The sequence below is a fragment of the Cannabis sativa genome, chromosome 1, assembly GCF_029168945.1.
Source record: "Cannabis sativa cultivar Pink pepper isolate KNU-18-1 chromosome 1, ASM2916894v1, whole genome shotgun sequence".
Taxonomy (NCBI): Eukaryota; Viridiplantae; Streptophyta; class Magnoliopsida; order Rosales; family Cannabaceae; genus Cannabis; species Cannabis sativa.
This window is the reverse complement of record NC_083601.1, coordinates 42,640,573-42,665,492: the sequence shown is the minus strand read 5'-3', so window position 1 is coordinate 42,665,492 and position 24,920 is coordinate 42,640,573. Positions and strand designations below refer to the sequence as shown.

The 24,920-nt window shown below is 28.8% G+C and overlaps 2 protein-coding genes across 2 annotated transcripts; both read right to left on the bottom strand.

Annotated features, from left to right (window-relative positions):
* Positions 1–22: 22 nt before the first annotated feature.
* On the bottom strand, positions 23–5,694 carry LOC115707123 (oligouridylate-binding protein 1B). The gene is made up of 12 exons (XM_030634981.2): positions 5,344–5,694; positions 4,022–4,083; positions 3,420–3,522; positions 3,162–3,238; positions 3,026–3,087; positions 2,827–2,914; positions 2,578–2,653; positions 2,456–2,486; positions 1,985–2,104; positions 1,454–1,539; positions 1,018–1,194; positions 23–574 (listed from the first exon to the last, which is right to left on the bottom strand). The coding sequence occupies exons 1-12, from the start codon at positions 5,446–5,448 to the stop codon at positions 290–292; spliced, it is 1,272 nt and encodes a 423-aa protein (XP_030490841.2). The 5' UTR covers positions 5,449–5,694; the 3' UTR covers positions 23–289.
* An 11,005-nt stretch (positions 5,695–16,699) lies between these two features.
* LOC115707122 (protein TIFY 10c) lies at positions 16,700–19,115 on the bottom strand. The gene is made up of 5 exons (XM_030634980.2): positions 18,652–19,115; positions 18,340–18,529; positions 17,384–17,775; positions 17,230–17,287; positions 16,700–17,134 (listed from the first exon to the last, which is right to left on the bottom strand). The coding sequence occupies exons 1-5, from the start codon at positions 18,803–18,805 to the stop codon at positions 16,981–16,983; spliced, it is 948 nt and encodes a 315-aa protein (XP_030490840.2). The 5' UTR covers positions 18,806–19,115; the 3' UTR covers positions 16,700–16,980.
* Positions 19,116–24,920: the final 5,805 nt, after the last annotated feature.

The window sequence follows — 24,920 nt, the reverse complement described above, 5'->3', positions numbered from 1 at the left end:
AAGCAAATTAGCAACCAAAAAAAAAATCTAAAGCCATCACTGCTTGTTTATACTATAACCAACTCCCTCTGATAATCGTAACCACTCATCATAAGAAAGACCACAAAATCATACACCATACACATCCATACAAATAGCAATCACATTATGCAGGGTGACGTCCCCACCCCGAAAAAGGATTAAATAAAAAAAAAAAAAAAAAAAGGATTTCCTAAAGGTTTTATGAACTCAAGAGAAAGTCTGCATAACACAGGAAATATGACCGGGATTACAGCGTTATAATTATGCATTACTGGTAGTACATGAGTTGCTGAGCAGCAGCAACACTCTGGAATCCGCCGTCATATATAGCCTGGCTTGCGCCAGCAGCACCCATTCCCATTGCAGCCTGCTTAAGATGCTGTCCCTGTGGATGCATGAGGGCATGTACACCTCCCATCTTGCTCATTTGTAGCTGACGCTCATAGGCCAAAATATCAGTGGCAGAGAGGCCAGGTAAAGGTGCAGCAGCAACAGGGGGAGGTAATGGGTTCGAAGCTGTCCCCGGTGGAGTGGGCTTGCTCCCCCAAGAGCACTACAATAAAAAAAAAAAGGTCAGTTAATTATTGGAAATAGAAACTATATCCTTAGCAGTGATCATCAAAATGCACAACTGCACACTCCAATTTCTTGCTCAGGAGGTTTCAAGAATTTTTACTAACACGACATCTTTACAAAACCTTAATAACCCTATAAGATAACACAAGACTAGCTAATTATGGTACTAACACGAAATTGCATCTTATTACAAATGGTTAGATATCATACTCCCTGTTTCCCTGGCGAGGAAGGAGTTGTCCCCTGCCCCTATAGATTGAACAGCCTAATCCAGTACTTGTAAAATTTCAGGGGTTGAAAACTTGATCGTATTGAAGTCTCAACATGTGAAGTAACTGGTATGATCTCTAAGTAAAGCAAATCAGACTAGACTGGTTCAGTTAAAAATAAAATGGCCAAGAGTGAAGTACTGAACCACACCTTAATTTGTCGTCCACATAAAAGCGACTGGGTGTTTCCCATCTGAATTGCCAGAGCTGCCTCAGCATGAGTACTATACCTCACAAAACCAAAACCTTTATCACGCTGAACTCTAACCTCTTCGAGCACCCCAGCACCAAGCGAGTGAAAATGACGATGCAAATCAAGCTGAGTGACCTGTAAATTGGACACCCAACAAGAAGGTTGCTCACATTAATATCAACGCTGTAACCTCTATGATGCAATATCACCAAGACAAACAAAAATAATTCCATCTTAAAAGAGTGGACAATTTTGATTATGTAGAATGACTTTTTTTTGGTAGATGATCTTGACAAGGTGTTCACAACCAAGTTCAGTTCTGCTACTAACTAGACACGCCTACCATTCCACGTCAATAGCATAAAGTTCCATGCATATGACAATAATTACTTACTTCGGGAGCAAGATTTCCAACATACACGGTAGTATATTGAGGGTTGTTTTCTGGGGCCTCACTGTTAGTCACCTCCTTGCCATCTTCTGCACAATCAAAACGATATATACAATTTCATATCTTGAGACAGTGGCCCTCTATTTACAATGGAGACAGAAGATAGATAATATGACTGAGCTATGACACATCTTGAATCTTTGTATTTCCCATTTTAAAATCAAGAATATAACTATAAATAACTTAAGTAAGGAAGTTTTGTTTTTCTTAAAAATAAAAAAGAACGAAGTTTTGTACTCCAACTCAAAGATAATCATTTGTGCATAATATAATTGAAAATAGATTCTGACTTAAACAGTTCACAAGTAAAATGACCACTTGAGGCTAGCTCAAGTGGCTGGAAATGTGAGTAGGGGGCATGGGCTGGAACCCGATTTGTTGGAAAAAAAAAAACGGGGGGGGGGGGCGGGGAATTAGTGATAGTGCACACTTTCCAAACTAGAACAACTAAAAGAAACTAGCCATTTGCCTCACCTGATGAGCCATTTGTTAGCTCTACCACACTTTTTGCGTCTGTGCTTTTGGCGTCCTCATTTGAAACAGCACCTTTTGTAGCCCAATTACATCGTATCTGTCTGCTACCTAACCACTTACCTGAAAAATGAATTTAAAAGAATCAGCAATAGGCTTGGAAAAAAAGGAACATAGAAAACAAAAGAGTTTCAGCCTCTGTCAAATATAGGGGTGTTCAAAAATGTCTGATGGTCATGATGAATTTAAAGAGTCAAATTGCAATTGATGAGATTATTTATGGTAATATTTTTAGGAAATTTTAGGTGAAAAAAATTCCATATTGTATACTGGAGAAGAAGAGCTAAAAACATGCAAAATTACTCAAAAGTTATTAACATAGGCAAGTTAAAGACATACATCCTCATTAAGTTAAGCTAAAACTTCAATTTTTTTTAAGAAAATATAAATGGCAGACAATAAAATCGTTCTCACCAGTTAAGTCATTTATTGCACTTTGAGCGTCCTGAAAAAGCAATGCCACACACAGATGATTACAAAAAGATAGCATAATAGAAGAGGGGAAAAAGCACTAGCAGACCAAATTAAAACGGTACCTGCTGGTTTCGGAATGAAACAAACCCAAAGCCTCTTGATCGCCCAGTTTTCTGATCCCACATAACCCTTGCATCTCTAAGAAAAAGAGGAGAAATTAAAGATGACTAAAAACCAAGTAAATTGAGCTTAAGTAAACTAAATGATAAAAGCATTATCGGTGACGTAATGTACTATAACTGCATAAGCAGTTGTGCACTTAACAAACAGTAATCAAATGAGTAAAACGGAGTCACAGTGCTGAAGCTTACGAACAACTGGGATAAACAGAAAAGCACGCAAACAAGGTAGAATCGGTAACCTCGGGGCTGAGATCACCAACAAAAATGTTAAAATGACCTGTGTATTATAACAAACATTGTCATAAAGCAGAAACAGAGATAAATGCTACACCATTCGAAAACCAGTTCGACAATCAAGCATGATAGTTAAACACAAGCATAAACGAACCTGATGTATCCTCCCTCTGACCACTAGCGTATGCCCAATTTACTTTGATAGGCTGACCAAACCTGAATCACATAATAAGATGTAAGAGAAAATGATCACCAAATTAACAAACATAGATTATTAAAAATTCACTTACAGATGCCTTCCATTGAGAGACAATATGGCAAGGGCAGCTGATCTACGATCGAAATAATGAACAAATCCATAGGATGACTGCATGAACCAAACAAGAAAACCAACAAAGTGATAAAGCAAACAAAACAGTAAAACAAAATTAAGAAACTAATTACTAGATAATCCAAGTTTTAAAATATTTAATCTACAAAAAATTAAAAACTTCTACGCGAGATAGAATGAAAAAAATAATGAAATTTAAATAAAATTAGGAGATTACCTTTTCCTTTCTTATAAGCTTGCAGCCTTCCACAGCACCAGTACTTGCAAAAACCTCTTGAAGAAGTGGCTCCGTTACCTGTGTATGAATGTTACCAACGTACCTGCGATTTCTCAAAAATAAAAAAGCTGGAAGTTTTAAAGAAAGAAGAGAGAAAAAGGGGAAAAAAATAGATTCAGCCATAAGTGATTGCCCTCAATTGTGAAAAAACAAAACGTAATGTAAGAAGAAACATTACAAGAGATGGATGATTTAATAACAGGTAAACGTAACAAGAAAGCGTGTAACTATGGAGAATATGGTTATAAGAAACAGATATGTGAAATTAAGAATAATGATTGTGATTTGTGACACACTTAAATTACACACTTTATACCTACAATTATGTGTAATGAATCTCAACTATACATTAAAATTGATATGATCCCCACTTAAAATTATATATGGCTAAAATTGAATACACATCATTGTGTGTAATTTGATTGTGCCTATAGCATTACTCGTAAAACTAATTACAATAGCATGCGAGAAAACCCACAACATACAAGGAAACGTCGAACAAATAAAAAGGAAAACCAAAAAAAGATTAAACAGACACTCACACACTGCGGCAACTACTTGGATCAAAACCAGGAGGCAAATTTCCACTAGGAATTGGCTCAATCTGCAAAAATAAATAAATAAATAAACAAACAAACAAAAAGAAAAAGAAAGTATATATATTAATGGTTCCTACTTTATCTACCCCAACAGATGGCATATTTCACTGAACTTATCGGCGTGTTATGCATTTACTATGTAGGCAAACAATACATAATATTTCCTTCAACAAAATCACCCTAGTAAAAAGAGATCAATCAAAACTCATAATTTAGAAAGGTGAACTACAAGTCTACAGCAGACATGTTACATAAAGTAATGAAATAAATATGAATTAAACAATACATTCTCAAATTAGAAAGTTTAGCTAAGCTAACTATCATTTAGTAGAAGAATCATTACCCATGTAGATATACAACGTTTAAGTCTTGAAATCCATTAATAATAAGACAGTTGTTTGCTCAACAGTATAAGCTAACCCAGCAAGAAAACAATAAAATAAAATATTTTTAAGATTTAAACACGGCCCCCTCATTAGAGAATTATAATTAATTCTTGAAATCCATTACTAATAGGACAGTTGTTTTCTCAAAAGTATATGCTAACACGGCAAGAAAAACAATAAAATGAAATCGTTTTAAGATTTGAACACAGCCCGCTTATTATAGACAATTATAATTAATTACCGAAAAACACATTAACTCGTGAAAATTTTAAATAAATAATAATAGAATATAAGAATATAGCGAAAAGAGAAATTGTACCATTAAATCTAAACAAACAGTTATTCCATGGACGATTGTTTGATCATTTAAAATTTTAAAGAAAAGATGAATAGGAGAGGGGAAAACAAGCTTCTATAGGAGAACAAAACAATTGCAGAGCGTCCGACCTCCTACAGCTAAATGCTCATTAGACACCAGTAATACATTATGTAATGCCAAAGAAAAAACAACATATCAGCTTCAAAATTCAAGAATTTTCTCAGCCAAATACAAACCTCCTAAAAGCATTATTGCTAAATCTAGAATCTAATGCCATATCAAAATACAAATCAAACAATAAAAAAATTATAACGAACAAACAAAAATACCCAAAACATTACTAAAAACAAGCTACGCAAATTTGCAGTTCGTCCATTTCCAAACAAATGAAAATCAGAACCCTAGAATTCACAATCCAACCCCTAAAACTACAATCAGAATCGAAGATCAACTCTAGAAAACGGAACCTAAGACAGAGCATTCAAAAAAGGAATCGCAATCAAACCAAAAGTCGAAAACAAAAAAAAAAAATTATAAAAAGGAAACGAAATAGCTCGAACCTGAGGGGCAGCTAAAAGTCCCGGGTGGTAAATAGAATGTTGCTGGAGAAGAGCCTGTTGCATCAGAGCTTGTTGCTGTTGCTGCTTCAGCCTCTGCTGCTGCATTTTCCCGGCGATTTCCCGATAAAATTTAGAGATTTTCCAGTAAAAGTTTGAGGTTAGGGTTTGAACGAAGAAACAAAAACAAAAAAAGTCCCTCGGGAGAAATGAAGAGAAGGGAGAGGCGCGTGAGGCAAAATAGGAGAGAAGCGTCTCAGGGAAAGGAAATATTCACGATGGCTGGAGCTCTATATATAAACATACAAATGTTATTCCAGTCATGTCCCCACCAGACTCATCCCTCAAATTTGTTTAACAATTTTTCTTCTTTTTTTTTCTTTTTTTCCTTTTTCCATCAATTTTTCAAGAATAAATACAGAAAATTAAACTTAAATTGATATCTGATGATTAATTTACTTTAAAAAAAATTGTAATAATTAACCATCTAATATAATTTTAGTTAATGTTATCATATCATTGTGACTATACATTGAGGAAGATATAACTTAAAATCAACACAAATAAGTCTATTAAATGTATTTACCAAGTTATTTATAATAAAATAAAAGAAAATTACAATATCAACTCAACTAAGTCACCAAGATTAGACACTAAACTAGTGTGAAGTATATTAGTTTTACAATCTAAACTAAATGTTTACTTATGACTATCAGCTAATAATAAAACTAATCATCTTATAATTCTCAATCACAAAAGGTTAAAATACATAACATAGAGCTAATAAAGATTTAAAAATCTCCTTATTTGACGATCAAATAGAAAAACCAAGATATTCTTGCCAAAATGACTAGATATCATCGATGAGACATACATTAATCCATAATGGTGATGGAGAAGCCCCCAACAGCACCACAAAGAACCCATATTGAACACTAAACCTTTATCACTCAAGTATCCTTTAATTTTGTAATCCATTTAATCTCTGTGAACCTCTAGTACCCGATCTTAAAGTATATAGAACTTAAGACAAAATTAAATTATTGGACTCCTATATATAGTTTAAATTATTAACAAAATTGTAATGCTAGTGTAATAGTAAGACTTTTTCTAAGGTTCAATCGTTCATAACCACACATTAAATATTTTTTAAAAAAATAAAAATGTAGATGTTAGTAATAAATCTCTTGAGCTCTTAGCTTAAATAAAATTCTTTACCATTACATCAAATAATGTTTATCATAATATTTAATTATTTAATATTTTTTCTATATACTAAAGATTTTTTTTTACAATTTTAAGGCCTTGAGCGTTCGGGGGCCTGAGGCACACGTCTGTCTCGCATACTCTCAAGCCTCTTCTTTTTACCTTTCTTATATATATAGTGTAGTATATGTTGTTTTAATATCTATTTAATTAATTTTTTAAACCGTGTATTATTTTTATAATAGAATTGTAATTTTTTACTTTATCTTCCATTGATATATAAAATTTTTAACAAAAAAATAGATAATGACCACGTAGATCGCTGATTACTAAAGAATCAACCGAACACGAAATCACTAGCAAAACAACAAACTAAAAAAAAAAAGACAATATCCAAGAGGCCAAAAAAAGGGAGAAAAAGGAACCACCCCGACTAAAGCCACACACATACACATAAGAGGGCTAGTGAGCTCTGGTTAGAGCAAGCTTCAAACCTTAAAAACAATGTAATAGATCTAAAGAGAGAAAACTTAAAACTTTTCTTTTTATCGACGTAGCTTTTAGTCACTTCCTAAATTGCATTACGATGTTTGGTGTAATTTATTTTTTTTTTGTTGGAAAGTTTGTCATTAGAAAAAAGAATATGGAGAATTACAATTATATACCTAAAATACAAATAAATTATTACATCAAGATTACAAAATAATTATCAGACATTGAAGAACATTCAATTTCAAAACAATGGGCTTGAACATTAAGTTTATTAGAATTTTTTTTCAAGTTACTTTTTTATTATTTTGTTTCTAGGTTGGAAACTTACACTTATATTTTGTTATTAAATTATTGGATAGGCATTATGTGTTGTTTTGATAATATTTTATAGGATTTTTTAAGATATTTGTGTGTGCGTATTATTATGTCGGAATCATACGAATAGGTTTGTTAAGCAATTAACCATTTGTATTTTGTTATATGATTTTTATAACGTAAATCGTTTCACATGTCGAAATTGTTTCACATGTTTTAACTATTTCAGTATTTTCTAAAAGTTTATGATATTATTATATATTTAATTACTCCACACTAAGTGTATAAAACCAGGATTATTGTATGATATTTGAGGACAACAATGGGTTAAGTTTTGTCTCCTTGTTGAGTTTGCATACGAATTATAATAATTTTATTATTTTCATAACCGGTTTTTTTAAGTAATTGGAATTTTTTTTAGTATGGATCATAATTGAGTTTTATTGTTCATATTAATTTTATTAATTTATCTCAAGAACCGGAGTTTTGTTTTGGTTGTTTTTTGGTAGCATTACTGTTTTTCAAGATGAAACTTTTTTTTTATTCTATGGTTTTTATTGCACTAAATTGGGTCTCTTTAATTTTCGTGTGGGATTCCTCTTTGATTTTAAATTTGTGATTCTCTGTTATATCCATATTGTAATGGCTATCAACTCTACATGCAAGCAAATAAAAAATTAAATGCCAAAATAAAGAATGAAGTTAGAAGTTTGATTATTAGAGGATGATATAAATTTTATATGTTCTAAATTTTTAAATTTAGTATCGTTAATTTGTGTTTAGTTATTGTGTCCCGTATTTTTATTATGTTATCATAACTATTTTTTTTTTTGCCTCTTTTAATGAAATAATTCGTTTATTTTAATATTGATGCCCTTAAAGGCTAGTATCGTCTTTAGATTGTAGTTCATTATCTTGTTGATGAAGATTTTTTGTATTCTTTAAATGAAATTATTGAAATCTTTCAATGTTGAATGAAACTCTTAATGTTCGGATTCTTTTTAGATCACATTTTAAAAAAAAATGGAAAGGCTCCTAAATATTTTTTTCGCCGTTAATTGTATGGACTAATTATCTTTTAACAAAAAAAACTTGACTCATGCTAAAAATTGTGTCAAATTAAGTACACAACAAATGTACACTTATTATATATATTGCAAGAGAAAAAAATTAGGTTGAGAAAAAAATTGAAAAAAAAAAGAGAGACACTTTAATGTAGAAATTTTTAATTATAATAGAGAGAGATTAAGCGATTAATTATTATTTAAATATTTAATTTATTGATTATCATTGAAAAGAAAAGATATTTTTTGTCATAAAAAATATATAAAAAAGACAACATAAATATTATTTGAAGTTTCAATAAGTAAAATAACAAATATAGTATTAATAAAAGTTTATATTTTTGTTTCAAATTTAATATAATGTAATGTTTGAAATCATGGTCAAATATTTATAATTTTTCAAATGAAAAAGCAAAACTAAAATGTACGTGTAAAACTAAAGTTTTAATTAAATTAAAACTAATGTCAAAGCTGAAAAATACAAAACATAGAAGATATGACCTTGATAATAAGAAAATATGTTCATTTATAAAAGAAAAATGTGATAATAAGTTTGGTAAGATTGATTGTTTTGGAAAATTTATGTCTTTTAACCAATGTTATGATTTGTGAGTGCCAAAAAAAGAGAGATACACCACCCGACTAAAGCCATCACATGGCCATAACAAGAATGACTCATGATAGACACCCTCATATTAAAAACAATGTAATGCAAAGACGGGAAAACTTAAAACTTTTCTTTTTATCGACGTAGCTTTTAGTCACTTCCTAAATTGCATTACGATGTTTGGTGTAATTTTTTTTTTTTGTTGGAAAGTTTGTCATTAGAAAAAAGAATATGGAGAATTACAATTGTATACATAAAATACAAATAAATTATTACATCAAGATTACAAAATAATTATAGAAGAAGAAGAACATTCAACAAACAATGGGCTTGAACAAAGTTTATAGACTTTTGTCCTAAGAGTTATTTCCTCCCTCATTGAAATTTGGAAAGGCTCCTTTTCACAAATATTGGATCCACTTTGCTGGTCGATGCAGCAGTCTTAAAGGATTCTAAGATATTTGGTGTGGGGACCATTATTATGTCAGCAAATCATACAGTAATAGTTGTGTTAAGCAAACCATTACGAGGTTAGTATTGTAAATTTTTAATGTTATTGTTTCCATAGAGTGAACAATAGTATTTTCTAAAAGTTTAAGGATTTTGAAAATTTAATTACTCCACACTAAGGACTAGTACTAACCAAAGGAATCTGAGTAGAGGAGCATGGGTTAAGTTTTGTCTCCTTGTTGAGTTTGCATACGAATTATAATAATTTTGTCAGTTACTAACCAAAGTGTTGACAATCTTGGTTGATGTATTTTTGATTTATTGTGCTCTATTGTTATTGTTAGTTTCTATCGATTTTTGTTATTTTGGTTATTTTTTTGGTAGCATTACTGTTTTCAATATTGAAATTTTCCTGATACTAAATTCGTGTGGTTTTCGTGTGGGATTATTTTCTAAGCTGGTATCTAAAATCGATCCATATAAAAAATGGAATGTAATAACATGAAGGTGATCGCAAATGAGATAGTACTTTCTCTAATTTTTCCAATAAATAATGGAAGAAAAATAACTTTAATCATGTCCAAAAAAAATGTATTTACTAATTAGGGTAAATATCATATTGGATTTTATGTTTTTACAAAAATTATCAATTAAACCCTCTATTTTGTTAAATGACAAAATGGAAAGGCTCCTAAATATTTAAAAACGCATCTAATTGTATACTAAATCTTGCGCTAAACTTGACTCATGCTAAAAATTGTGTCAAATTAAGTACACAACAAATGTAATTTTTATAATTGCAGCTTTGTCATTAATCACTAACGATAAACTTTAATGTATATTTTTAATTATAATATTATCATTAATTATTATTTAAATATTTAATTTATTGATTATCATTAATGATATTTTTTTGTCATAATTTACAACATAAATACTATTGTATATTGGAGCACAATAACAAATATAGTATTTGTTTATTTTTTGTTTCAAATTTAATATAATATTTAAATCATGGTCAAATATTATAATTCTACTGTGATTAGCAAAACTAAACACGAACTAAGTTTTAATTATTAACTTGTCAAAGTGAAAAATACACATAGAAGATTACCTTGTAAGAAAATATGTTCATTTATAAAAGCAAAATGTGATAATAAGATTGGTAAGATTGATTGTTTTGGAATATTTATGTCTTTTAACAAATGTTATGATTTGTGAGTGTATCGCGATACACTCCTCTTTCCATCAATGGCCCAAGAATGACTCATGATAGACACCCTCATATTCCATGCAAAGACGGGCCGGGCCCTATACAGCAGAATATGAACTAATAGGGGGAAAGGTTTTCTTGAAAAAATTAAGGGATAAGTTGAGGATTACATATTTTTACATTATATTTTATTAAAATTTACTTATGGATTGTCCGATACACTATCACCCTTTACTTTAAGTCTAGTATATATTTTACATTAACCGAAGGGTATAATGAGAATATCATCTCTAAAAGTGAGTATATCTTAAAGATTATAAAATTAAAATAAATAGAGTAAAATGGGCATACAATACAATTTTCACAAAAAGTAATGTCAAATAAATAAGAGAATTTTTTTTTTAAAAAAAAAAAACAAAAACAACAAAAAATACGATTGTACGAAATTTTATTCATTTTTACCATTTTTGTGATTATATTTACATAAAAATACAATCTTGTGATGTATTTTTATATTTTCGTATTGTCAACTATAGTTATTTTCTATTTTTATCTTGTTTTAATATTGTTCTCAAAAATTACAAAGTAGATTATTTTCTTGTATCTAAAATATATATAAAAAAAAAATGAATGTAAAAAAAATGATCAAAAATAGTACTTTCTGTAATTTTTCCAATAAATAATGGAAGAAAAATAACTTTAATCATGTCCAAAAAAAATGTATTTACTAATTAGGGTAAATATCATTTTGGATTTTATGTTTTTACAAAAATTATCAATTAAACCCTCTATTTTGTTAAATGACAAAATGGATCCTATATTTTTCAAAATGATGAGCTCAATTTTCAACAATTTTAAGTTAATATAATCGAAACTTTATGCGTACTTGATCGTATTACGAATGATACAAAAAATCACGTAACTAGTTTTGTCATTAAAAGTTCAGATCGCATTAATTTTTAAGTTTTATTTTAAAACTTAATTTAAGGGTTAATATAATTTTAAATCATGTATTTTGTAAAAATTACTAATTTCACTAATTGTTAATTTTATTAAATAACAAAATAGTATTTACCCTACTAATTATTCAAAATACATATTAAATAAGATATCGTGTTTTTGGTAAATTGTCAACTCTTTTGACATCTAAGAAAAAATTTGGTCCTTTTTTTTTATGATTTAGTATAGTAATTATTTAAGATTATTTGTAAATTTTTAAAAAAATTTAAAATACTTTATAATACCGAAAATAAGATTCAAATAGTTATTTATTGCGCGTAAACGAAAAATAATCACATGTGCAATTAAATATTTGAGCCTTAATTTCAAGATATTGTAATTTTTTTAGGACTACTCGTATTTTATTATTTTTATGATTGTATATTTTGTAATTATTTAGTACTACTTATAAATTTTAATAATTTGCTTATCAAAAATTAATATCATACGTAATTATTATATAAAAATATTGTATGAAAAAATGAATCACATTTACATATAAAATATTTATACAATACAATACAACTATACGACTTTTCAAACGAAATTTATAAATGATTCTAAATTTTTTACCCAAAGTAGATACTTTTTTTTTGAATAAATAGAATTAAACTAAATAAATATATTAACCATTAAATAAATCAGAGAATTTACCAAAACATAGCAAATCAAGGGGATATTACCCCAAGTTGAAACTACTTATCGTATTTAAAAATAAGAGTAAGTTTCTACATAAAGTTGACATACCTTATTGGCCGATCTTGGGCCTATAAATAAAACGAAATTTAGTTTTGAATTTCTTTCAATATTTAAGCTTTACAATCTTTAACTTGATCGTTTGACCAAAGTCAATGGATCACGTCAGCATTTCAATTAGTTCGGGTCATTAAGCTTGTATTAGTAAAACTTAATTTAAGGGTTAATATAATTTTAAATCATGTATTTTGTAAAAATTACTAATTTCACTATTTATTTTATTAAATAACAAAATAAACTTCTATTTTTCAAAATAATATTAAATAAGATACCGTCCCTTGTTCGATAACTCTTTTTTATAATGCCTTCGATCTATTTTTAAAACCTTGTATTTAAGCATTTACGGCCACAACCGAACCCATATATTATTTAGTGTCGGAAATATAGCGCCATCAACATTAACCTTATATACTATTTGCAATTGGTGGCTGCCACTAATATATATATATTTATAAAAATTAATATAATATGTAATTTTATATAAAAATATTATATAAAATGTAATTTAATATAAAACTATACAATACAATCCAGTATAATATCACTTACCAAACGAAACTTAAAGTGATAAATTTTTTACCCATTTTAAAAAGAGGGAGAGAGAATTTTTTAAAGCTTTTTTCATTTATTTATTTGGACGTTCTGGTGCGAAAAAGAAAGCGGGTACAGTTTTGTCGTGTGTTGGGACAAATGGCCTATCACACATTTTACTTATTTTTTGAATGAAAATAAAATATATGAAAATGAGTAAGTAAAAACAAACAAAACAGTTGGAAGTGGACTCTTTCTTACTTTTTTTTGACAACAGCTAATGAGATATTTTGCATCTCTGGAATAAGTCTATAAGGTGGCGTTTGGTTAGAGGTAATAAAATGGAAAGGAAATAATTTTTATTTCATTCATTTATTTGGTTGCATTTTAAAGTATCTTTTCACCATTTTGGTAGAATGACTATTCCATTTTAAAAAAAAATAAATGACCATTCTAATGTAACAAGAAAAAAAATTTAATTATTTTTTTATCAATTTTTTTTATGCATTTTAAATTTTATTCTATTCCCGTTCCCATTCTTATAACAATTAGTTTTTTTTTTTTTAATTTAAGCGTTTATATACATGTTTTACGAGCAAAGGCATAAATATTCATATCCTATGTAATTGGCTATGAAATCCAAAGTGGTATTATTTCAATTAGATCAAACCTTACTTATTCATCCGTACTAATTTTTCTTTTTCTTCTTTTCGCTAAGAATATATAGTTTTTTTTTTATGCTGAAATAAAGTGATAACTAATTCAAATTTTCGAAGGTAAAAGAGAAACAGCTTTTAATGCAATTAATGAAAAACATAAATAACATTGTCCACTTATACAGTGGAATATTAGTTAGCACTTGTTTATTTATTTATTCTATATGAAGGAGAAAAAATAAATTCATTATAATTTAATTAGAAAGCATTGTGGACACCACAAACGGAAAACTACATTTTTCTTTTAGGAATAAACAACTTCATTAAATAATATTCTTTTATCGTTTAGAATTTTTCTCTAAATATGTAAGAGTTCAATAGGGTATTTTCATACTTTCATTATAATTTTTTTTTAATAATAAAAACCAAACCAAACCAAACTATTAAGAACGATTTAGTTTAGTTCAAAACTACAATTTAAGTATAATTTATAATTATTCATATTTTCTAAGTAATTGTACTATTTTTATTAAGTTTTTTATTTTATTTTTCAAAATATATATTTAATATATTAAATAATAGATCTATAACATGAAAATAATAATATAAAAATATTCTCAAAAGTTAAATATAACATAAAAATTTAATATTCATGCAATAAAAAACTTGACACACAAAAAAAGTTTAAAATTATACATATAGTCATAAATAAAATATATATAAATCAATTATTAATTATAAACGGTCGGGTCCGGTTTAACCGTTAACTATGTATTACGAACCGTAACCGAACCATTATAGTCCGGATTAACCAGACCACCAAAAATGATTTTCCCGGTTATGATACAATTGGTTCAGATTCTCGCGGTCCGAATTTATACCACAGTTTTCCGTTTTCGATGAACAACTCTACAGTTCAAGAGCAAATCAGATACTAACGGGACCAACACTATAAGATGTGCCACCTCTAATTACTTTCAGAGGTTGCTATTTTCACAATAATTGTAAAGGATTGGTCATCTCCAGGAAAGTCTACTTGGAGGACGAGAGGTTTCGGTCTCTTCCTCTTTGTAAGTGAGTTCGACTCGAAGAAAGTGCAAAAGGATGAGTAGAGCATAACACACTGCATGAGATTAAAGTCATTGTATACGCATTAAATGCGGCATGGAGAAGATCACCCAGCACATTACTCTGAAAAGACGTGTTCAAAGGTTTAAACTTATAATTCTCTAATTTCACGAATAATTACTCTGAAATCACAAGAATATTTGGCATACATGGCAAATAATTACAATAAATTATTTTTATTTAAGTTGAATCTCATTTATTAAAATGTATTTCAATACATCGAAGTTTGTATATTAATATTTATTTTGAAGATTGTCATTTTAATATAATTATATTTTTGATTTGGTATTGTGATGTTTTATTTTTTTTTAATTGGCTAGTTCTAGCAACAACTATTAATAATGGAAAGGGTAATTCAATATACTGAGTATGCTATTTGAATACGTTATAACTTTATAATCTAAATTATGATAGTAATTTTGTCCTATTTAATTTGAGTTAAGAATTTAGCAATTTATAGTTTGACAAAAAATACAATTCGGTTGAACAATAAACTATCCTAATTCGAGGATGTTACACTGATTGCAAACTTAAAATAATATAAAATATACTCTTAGAGCACTCCACATTTGTAACATATGATATATCTTCACACACCTATCTATATATATTTTAAAAAAAGTTAGGGGTCTCAATTGTCTCTCCTTATTCCAATGTAGGTCGGCCACTGTGTGAATATATAAATGAAAAAGGTCAAAAACAATTATGCCTTATGATAAAACTTTAGCCATATGTGGCCAAGCCGTGTACATGAGGTAAAAGATTGAGCCCATTTGTAGATTGAGGTAGAAGATTGAAGTTTAATAGCTCAGTTGACGGATTGAACATTTTATAACTTTTTTAGCTATTTTAAAACACCTGTTAAAAATATTCTGTTGAAACATAAACTATCTTGATATAAATAAAGATTTTTTATTTGTTAAAAGATAATTCATTTAATTCCATTCAACCGTTAAAAAATGATTCATTTAGTTCCCCAAAATGGTTCTTGATATTACTAATTATAGATTAACTTTTATATATTAGTGAGCAGTTATGTTAAAATTGTAGGCAAAAAACACTCTGTATTTTGGTTATGCCTATCCTATATTGATAAGAAGCTGTCGTTCATACCAACCATTTCTAGTACTTGATAGCACATGTCACAATTAAAAATTAATTTAGTAATCTTCGGTTTTACTTTATCACATTAGGAAAACGTTGTTATAAATTTACTAGTACAGAAATTTGGTTCACACATTTAGATACAACGTAAACGTATAAATTGGACTTTGTGATATTTATTATTTGAAAAGTATTTTTAATGTTAATTATTAAGTTGAAATTTGATTCGATAAGAAATATAACTTGTGTTTCTTAAATTGTTACTTAAGTTGACTTGACTATTAAACTTTTTAATTTAAAAAATACTCGGGCAGTCGGGCAGATATAAATACACAAATTAAAGATAAGAGTAATAATTGTATAAGTTTTTTTGTTTCTAAATATATATGCAAATTGAAATACTGTTTTCCTTATTATTTTTTAATTTATGAAAAAATATAAAAATATATATTTGGTAATTTTTTTTATTTTTGTTTATAAAAAATATATGTATATTTAGTAATTTTTTAATTTTTTTTATTCAAGTGAAATGAAGCTGATGAAGTGAATAAAAAGATAATATAAAATAAATTCTGATTAAAAAATTATTTAACTAAAATTTGAAACTAACTTATTTTTATCTTTAAAAATTTTGATTCTAGGAAAAAAAACCAAATACATTTTTCAAAAATATTTCTGATTCTCTAATTACTAAACTATTTAAATATTTGTTACCAAACTTACCTTTAATTTATGCACAAAAATTACAAGGTTGTTTAATATTATTTAAACACGTTTGTAAATTATTGCTAATTAATGATTGATTAATATAGAGATTATATCAGGCTTATTATATACATTTTGATAACAGAACTCATTCATTAACTCTCAAAGCATTCGACGAGCTAGCATGAATAACAATGGAAAAGTAAATCATTACAAGTGAGTAATTACAAAAATCTGAGATTAAACAATGCATGGATGATAATTAAAGGAGTATATATATAGTTAGGATTTATAATTGCTAAATTAATGATTAAATAGCCAAAAAAAATAAAATAAAAATATACAATTATATATATAGGATCTAAGATTAACAAATGATGAATGAGCTCAAATCTCTCTGGCAAGTCACAGTTATTATAACTTGAGTTCTAATTGCTCTGAACATTCACCTTCACTAGCACTCGTACTAGTACTACTCCTCCATTGATTTCCTTCATCAGCTGGTTTTGGGGAAGCCATATTAACTGGGCGATTATTATTCACTTGGTATGGTGCTTTTGCTGCCACCCTAAAAATTTATAATTAATTAAAAAAATTGATTTTATTAAGAAAATAATAATAATAATTTAAAAAAAAACTATTAAGAAGAGTACTTAAACGAACCTGTCTTTTCTCTTCTCCAAGAACCGATGGAGTGAGTTTCTTCTGGCAATTGGCAAGTCTGTATACAAAAGAAAAAGATAATTAATTCATTAATCAAGACATTAGAATTATTAAATGCTTGAATTGATTAAGAAATTAAAGGATATATAATTACCAGATCCATTAGCGGCGGCTTCAGCGTTACTTTCTTGAATCGGTTCAAGAGTTGGGAATTTTTTATTAGACTTGGGAATAATGGGAACAACTGAAGTTTTGTTTTTAATGACCAAATTGGAATTGGAGACTTCATCAGTGTCAGCAGGAGACTCATTAATATTAATTATAATATTGGAAGAGTCAGTAGTTTTCTCCTTGAAATTTAGAGTAGTAACAGAAGCAGCAGAAGAGTTATTATTATTAATTAAGTTTGAGCTTGAAGAGCATCCTTTTCTAGCCAATGCCAACACTTCGTTCGCTTTATCAATCGGCAGATCGTTAAAAGTTAGGACTTGGCCAGCGTAAAATATTGTCATTTGTGAACACTCAACATTCGTACTTGTCGTTTTCCTATAACAATAATCAACAAAAAAAAAATAAAATTAAACCTTTTAGTTTAGTTTCATCCCATTGTTGATAGGAATTTTTTTATTTTTATAATTCAAAGCAGTTATTTTTTCTATATTTTTACAAACTTAAACAATAAATTTTTTAAAAAAAAAATTAAAAAAACAATAAATAAGGTAATTCTTCATATTAATAATAGGGTTACACATAAATAACCTAACCTTCCGTTTGTAATAACTAATTTCATGCGATGATACAGAAAAATAACCTAATTTTCCGTTTTTAAAAAAACTACATGTATTGCCGCCGGCCGGTGAATTTATGTCGTTTTCTTATTTCCAGCAGTAGGGGTATTTTGGTAATTTCATTAAAAAGTGTGTGAAATCTCGACCATTATTTTGTTGAAATTTCAGTTCAGCACGGAATGGAATGAATTATGTTTGTTTGTTTGTTTGTTTATTATATATTATTTCAAATAATTTCTCAATCAGAGTCTGAGGCACAAAATATTTAAGGCAATAATAAATAAATAAATAAATAAAGCTTAAAAAATAGTGAGACACACACCTTGGATCAGGTTTGATAGAGTCTTGAATATTGGAGTTTGGGGAAACAAGTTGGGGAAAAAAATTGGGGGATTTCACCATTGGTGAGGTTTCTGTAGCAGAAGCACTTCGTGTACTATTCCCTGGAGCTGGATTTTCCATATGCATATTGGTCAAGAAATTCATTGAAGAAGAAGCTGGAGCCAATTTTTCTGATTAAAAAAATCCCCAAAAAAAATGTTAAATTTTTCAACTTTTTGCCCCCAAAATTTAGATCTAATCCCTTACCCAAACATTAAAAAAGATAAATAAAAAAATTATGTAATATAACTACCTTTGTTTTCAGATTTATTATTTGCAGCCAATCCAGCCTCAGTAGCTCTCTTCTCCTTCAAAAACTGACTCAATAGAGTACATGTCTGAGCAAAATTAGACTTCTCCAAGGCCTTTCCAACTTTCCAGTTGGGATTTTTATTGCCTTCTGCCATTTTTCTTTTTGGGTCCCAAAAACAATAAATTGGAATGGGTTTTTGGGAAGAAGAAGAAGGGTTTTTTCCCCTAAAATTAAGCTTATGGGTTTGGTTTAGCCACTTCTAATTTTGAGATTTGAGAATGATTTTTTAGTTTAAAGAACAAGGCATGAGGGATTAGGAAATATATGGGTATAGGGCTAAGAAGAAGAGAGACAGAGTGATGTGTTCGTCTTTCTCTTGTTCTTGTGTGAGAGTCTACTTTGGCTTTGTTCTTTCTTTTTATTTTAAATAATAATAATAAAATAAAGTAATTGTTTTTTTTTTCCTTTTTGTTTAAAAGCACGTGTTTATTGCATTTGAATAAAGCTAAATGTAATTTTCAAAGGATATATAATAATGAAAGGGATAATTATATAGACTCGTGGAGGAGGTTGATGAAGGGAGGGCAAAGCACCTTTCACGTCCACATATATTTACCATAATGTCCTTTCTCATTTTTCTCTCTCCTATTTAATTAACCTGCTGTGGTGACTTAGTCTACTCTTTCATATTCATACAAAGGTGCGATCTAGCTAGTTTTAAAAAAAAATGAAAAAAAAAAACTTACATCACTTTTACTTTTTTTAGGAAAATAATTTCACTAAGTTTTGTTTTCGGTTTTTTGTTATTGTAATTTGTAAGAAAAAACCCCAACAAAACTAAGTTTTGTTTTCTATTGTAAATTTAAAGATCGTGGGATAATTAATGGTTGAAGATATTATAATTTTTGAGAAATTTTATTTACATTTAAAAAATTTTAAACAATATTTTATTTTAATAATTTTTATTTTATATAAAATTTATATTTTTAATTCTACTAAGTTTTTTTTTGAAATTTTTACATGAAAAATCCATTTTATACAATTTATTACAAAATTACTCATACACGCTTATACCTACTTTTTTACTTACAAAGTTTGTTTTATTACACATATACCACTTAGTCATCATTCCATCCATCATCAATCAAATCCTACTCTCTTCCCTCTCTTTTTTTCATTTTCTATCAATCAATCCATCATTTCACTCTCTTTTTTTCTTCTTTTCTTTTTATTTTTAATTTTATTTCAGTTTTTTATTTTTTATTTTTAATTTTATTTCAGTTTTTAATTTTTTATTTTTAATTTTATTTTCAGTTTTATTATAAATAAGTTATTGGATTAAGATTAGTAACAGTCAACTAAACTTCAATCCTAAGTGAAAACAAAGTCTCAGACTTTTAAGTTTTAAATGTAAGAAACTTGAACAAGAAGGATTGCAAAAGCTGCACTAAATCTTACTCTTACGGACAAAACCATTGAACTCCAGTAATCTGGTAGCCATGGATGGAGCAAGTTGAAGATCTACCGTAAATGCAAGGCGATTAATTTCACCATAAACTCAGCTTGTTTTTCCTCCTAGTGAACTTTATAATCTTGGTTTCAAGCCACAAACTTGATGCTAAATAAAAAAAAAAAATCCACACATTGTCACACATATATATGGAATTGCAAATTACAATTTATGTTTCGAGCCAGAAGTTATATGCTAAAAGCAAACAAGCACATTTACTTACATGTTGTCAAGCACAAAAACAAGATAAATGTAAATCAAAATCAACATATTATTAGCCATACAAATTATTAGATTATTATGAGACGCACAAAACAATTCTTTTCGCCATAACAAAATTCATCCAAACATAAAGAAAATTTTGCAAGAACGTGTATTGTACTCCGCTTTATTATTGTAACTACAATAAAAAAAAATAACCAGAATCATTGTTAATACCGCGCCGATCTAAAATTCTGTACGAACTTAGCAACAATTCATTTGTCCCAAACAAATAGGCTTTGGATGAGACAGAGAAGTGTACCTGTTTGGAAGGCGTTGGAGACAAATGAAACACATATTCGCAAAGGGTGTTCTTACAGTTGTTTTGTAGTTTTATTATAGTTTTGCTACTTGCATATGTTATTTCACTATAAAATTAATATGCAACTATTTGCACAAAACTTACTATGTATAACTACTATTTCTTAGTCCCCATCAAATTAAATTCTTGCATAATATATAAACTATCATAAAACGATAATGCAACTATAAGGCAACTATTTGCACTTGCATACAGTTGTTTTGTAGTTTTATTATAGTTTTGCTACTTGCATATGTTATTTCACTATAAAATTAATATGCAACTATTTGCACAAAACTTACTATGTATAACTACTATTTCTTAGTCCCTATCAAATTAAATTCTTGCATAATATATAAACTATCATAAAACGATAATGCAACTATAAGGCAACTATTTGCACTTGCATACAGTTGTTTTGTAGTTTTGTTATAGTTTTGCTACTTGCATATGTTATTTCACTATAAAATTAATATGCAACTATTTGCACAAAACTTACTATGTATAACTACTATTTCTTAGTCCCCATCAAATTAAATTCTTGCATAATATATAAACTATCATAAAATGATAATGCAACTATAAGGCAACCAAAACAAAAAATAAATCAAAATGCAACTGTATATAACGTAGATGTATTATTCATGAGGTTTTTTTTTAAATTTTTCACATCATACATTGTTTTGGATTTAGTGGGAGCTCCAGATCTGTTTGTTACCGATCTACATTTCATGAATATAGATTTCGATATTAGGGGGAGTTATTTTGATCGAATAAAATAGAAAACAAATGTGTAATTTCAGTTTCTTCACAGTTTTTTTGATTTTTTTTTTCGTCATTTTCAGTTTAGATCATTGCAGGTATTCTTTTCCAGTTGATTTTGCCAGAATTAATTGTTGTATTTTTCTCGTTTTGGTTTCATTTTGGTTGTTTTGCGGTTTTGAAACGAGCGCGTATTTTCATCTTCATGGTTCGCTCTGTACAGCTGAAGGCTTAGTGCATGTGGTATTTTTGTAAATATTTGTATGTGGACTGTATAAATGTTTAATGGGCCGGCCCAAAGTATTTTTGTAATTTTTTTTCCTTTTTTGTATTTTTTTGTTTTTTTCCCTTTTTTTTTTTAATTTGTTTCTTCCAATTCATATTTTTTATATTTTTAAAAAATATACTCATCAAACAAAAATAAATTATGTTTTAAATATTATGATAAAAAAATTAAATTAAAAATTATATGAATTTTTTTAAAGTTTTGGAATTAAAAATGTTTGCTAATTTTTTTCTAAAGTAAAGCAAAAAATAAAGTGAATGTTGATGTAATAAGATACAGCCTATAATTAAAAAAAAGTCTAAATAAATTTTAAAAGTAATTTATATTAAAACTCTTAATTCTTATTTTAAAAATATAAGAATAAGATTATTGTTATAAAACATGTTTTTTTTGTTTTTAAAAAAAATATTATATTACTATTCTAATTAAAAAATATTTAAATAATAATTACATAATGCACCCATCATATACAGATATGTCCCCAATAAATTATCAATAAATTTTGTTTTTTTTTTTTTTCAAAAAAAAAATTCACTATTATTATAAATCAACATTCATTTACAATAATAACAAAAATAAAATAGGCAACTTCTCCTAACCAACAAATATCTTGATCCAACTTTAAAATATATTTTGCCAAACTATGTGTGGCATGGTTAGTATTTCCCTTATCACGAGAAACAACAACTTCAGGAAAAAAGAATAAAAGACAACGAACATCTAAGATTAAAACAAGATAAATCCTTAGATGTAGTATTCAAAGCACTAGTGACTCGTAGCGCATCTGTTTCAATATGGGTGATGTGTAATTGCTCTTGCAACGTCCAATTGAGACTAGGGAAAAGAGCTTTGGCTTCCATTTCATCTGAACGAAAACATCTTTGTACTGGCTTTGAAAAGGCAGCGATAACACGACCATGGTGATCTCGAACAACTGCTCCCACACCCAAAGTTTTAGGTACCGAGTCGAGGGCTACATCAATGTTCAGCTTTAGCCCTTTAGCAGTCGGTGGTTGCCATGGAATTTCTTCAGAATGGTTGCTCATTTTTTTGGTGGTGTGGACAGCAGTAGAGCCATTGCTGCTCACCATGCCTCCATGTTGTGACCGCTGACGAGAAGAACAAAATTTCTCCAAATAGTTAATTGCAAATGTAGCAGTATGTTTTCCTTCTGATATAGTTCTACCATGTACTACTTTATTTCTATTTGACCGTATCGCCCACATGACACAAATGATAAGCTCAAAATCAGCTTGACGATGTAAGGTGGGAAGGTGAATTAGATAATCACCATTATACATTTGTTGATCTTTTGGATAATCAATGGTGAACAATGTGTGTTTCCAAATTGATTTAGCATGTGGACAATGAAAAAGAGCATGCCCACTTGATTTCAATGCATGTGTACACATGGAATAAGCAGTCGAGTCAATAACTTTCCTACGATGAAGTGCTGCTGCCGTTGAAAGAGCATTGTTTAGTACTTTCCATGCAAATATTTTCAGTTTTGATGGAAGATTCAGATCCCAAAAGGTTTTCTACCAATTCTCGTGTAAGTCTGAGGAAGAGGATTGTTGTCGTTCTTCTAAACTCGTAACCAAATGGAAATTTGACTTAACTGTATATATTTATAAGGTTGTGTGATGCCAAATTAATATATCACTGAAAGAGAATAATCTCAAAGGAATAGTGACAATTCTTTCAATGTCCAGTTGTCCAAAAAATCGTTAAGTAATTCCATATTCCACTCTCTTTCAGCAGTGATGAGATGAGCAACGGGTAAGGAATCTGGCCCAATGTAAGAATAGGCTTAAACTCTGTATAGCCAGGTATTCATAACTATACCCAACTTTGTATCTATATAAGACCTTGTACAAGAAGCTCACCACCTAATAAATACTTTGCCATGTAAGTGATGGTGTATGGCTTAGCCTTGCTTCCAAAAAAGAATTGTTAAAAAAGTACTTGCACTTTAATAACTGGCTCAACAAAGAATTTGGCACTTCAAAGATTCTCCAAGCTTGTTTAACTAAGAATGTTTGCTTGTAATGTACGAAAGATTAAAATCCCATACCACCCTCAAATTTGAATTTACATAGCAATTTTTATCTTTTCCAATATATTTTTGTGCCATCTTTATTTGATCCCCACGAGAAATTTTCCATCATACTTTCCAATTGTTGACAGAAGGTCTTTGTTAAATAGAAACAACTCATAACAAAGTTAAGATTGACTGAACTACTACTTTAAGTAAAACTTCTTTTCCACCAATAGAGAAATTTTTCGTTCCAAGTATGCATCAACTTCTGAACACGCTCTTTGATGTTACTGAATAACTCATTTTTGTCTTGGCCTGAATAAGAAGACAATTCAAGATAACGATCATGACACTCACTAGTTATCATATTTAAAATCAGATGGAAAAAGTTTTGCGTTGTAATTGGAGTTTTTTTGAGAGAAAGACATAATCGATTTTTGATTGTTAAGCATTTGTCCTGAAGCTTAGTGATATATGTCTAAAGCTTGTCTAATTGCCAAAGCAAATGTATTTGTGATCTCACAAAATAACAGGCTATCATCATCAAAAAGTAAGTGTGGGACTGAAGGTTCTCTTCTAGTAAGACGTAAACTTTGAAGATTAACTATTGCTTCTTCATTTTATAGTATCTTGAAAATTCTTCTGAGCAAATCAAGAAGAGATAAAGGGGAAAGAGGGTCCCTCTACGTAAGTTCTCTAGTTGACTTGACATAACCAATAACTTCACCATTGAGTGAGAAAGATAAGCTTGTAGATGACAAACAATGTTGAATCAAAGCTATCCATTTACTATCAAAGCCCATTTTCTTCATAATTTTCCAAAGATAAGCCCACTCTACTTGATCAAATTTACTCATACCAATTTGAGAGTTGAGTAACTTTTAGCACCCCTTGTGTTGGATGTGGTGTACAAGTTCAAAGGCGATAAAAATATTGTCAATTATGAGTCTATTAGAGAGAAAGACGCTTTGTGTTTCAAAGATTATCAGTCGGAGTGCTTCCTTAAATCTTAACACCACCATTTTTTAAATGAGCTTGTAAATAACATTACACAAATTTATTAGACGGAAATGGCCCGTACCACACCGTGATTTGATCTTTGAAATTAGTG

Excerpts from the sequence above, each read along its gene's own strand:
- LOC115707123 (XM_030634981.2), bottom strand. The coding sequence starts at position 5,448 with ATGCAGCAGCAGAGGCTGAAGCAGCAACAGCAACAAGCTCTGATGCAA. Across the intron at positions 4,084-5,343 it reads GACTTTTAGCTGCCCCTCAG|ATTGAGCCAATTCCTAGTGG; the intron begins GTTCGAGCTATT and ends TTATTTTTGCAG. Across the intron at positions 3,523-4,021 it reads CCAAGTAGTTGCCGCAGTGT|GTACGTTGGTAACATTCATA; the intron begins GTGAGTGTCTGT and ends GAGAAATCGCAG.
- LOC115707122 (XM_030634980.2), bottom strand. The coding sequence starts at position 18,805 with ATGGCAGAAGGCAATAAAAATCCCAACTGGAAAGTTGGAAAGGCCTTG. Across the intron at positions 17,288-17,383 it reads AGCCGCCGCTAATGGATCTG|ACTTGCCAATTGCCAGAAGA; the intron begins GTAATTATATAT and ends TTTTGTATACAG. Across the intron at positions 17,135-17,229 it reads TTGGAGAAGAGAAAAGACAG|GGTGGCAGCAAAAGCACCAT; the intron begins GTTCGTTTAAGT and ends ATAAATTTTTAG.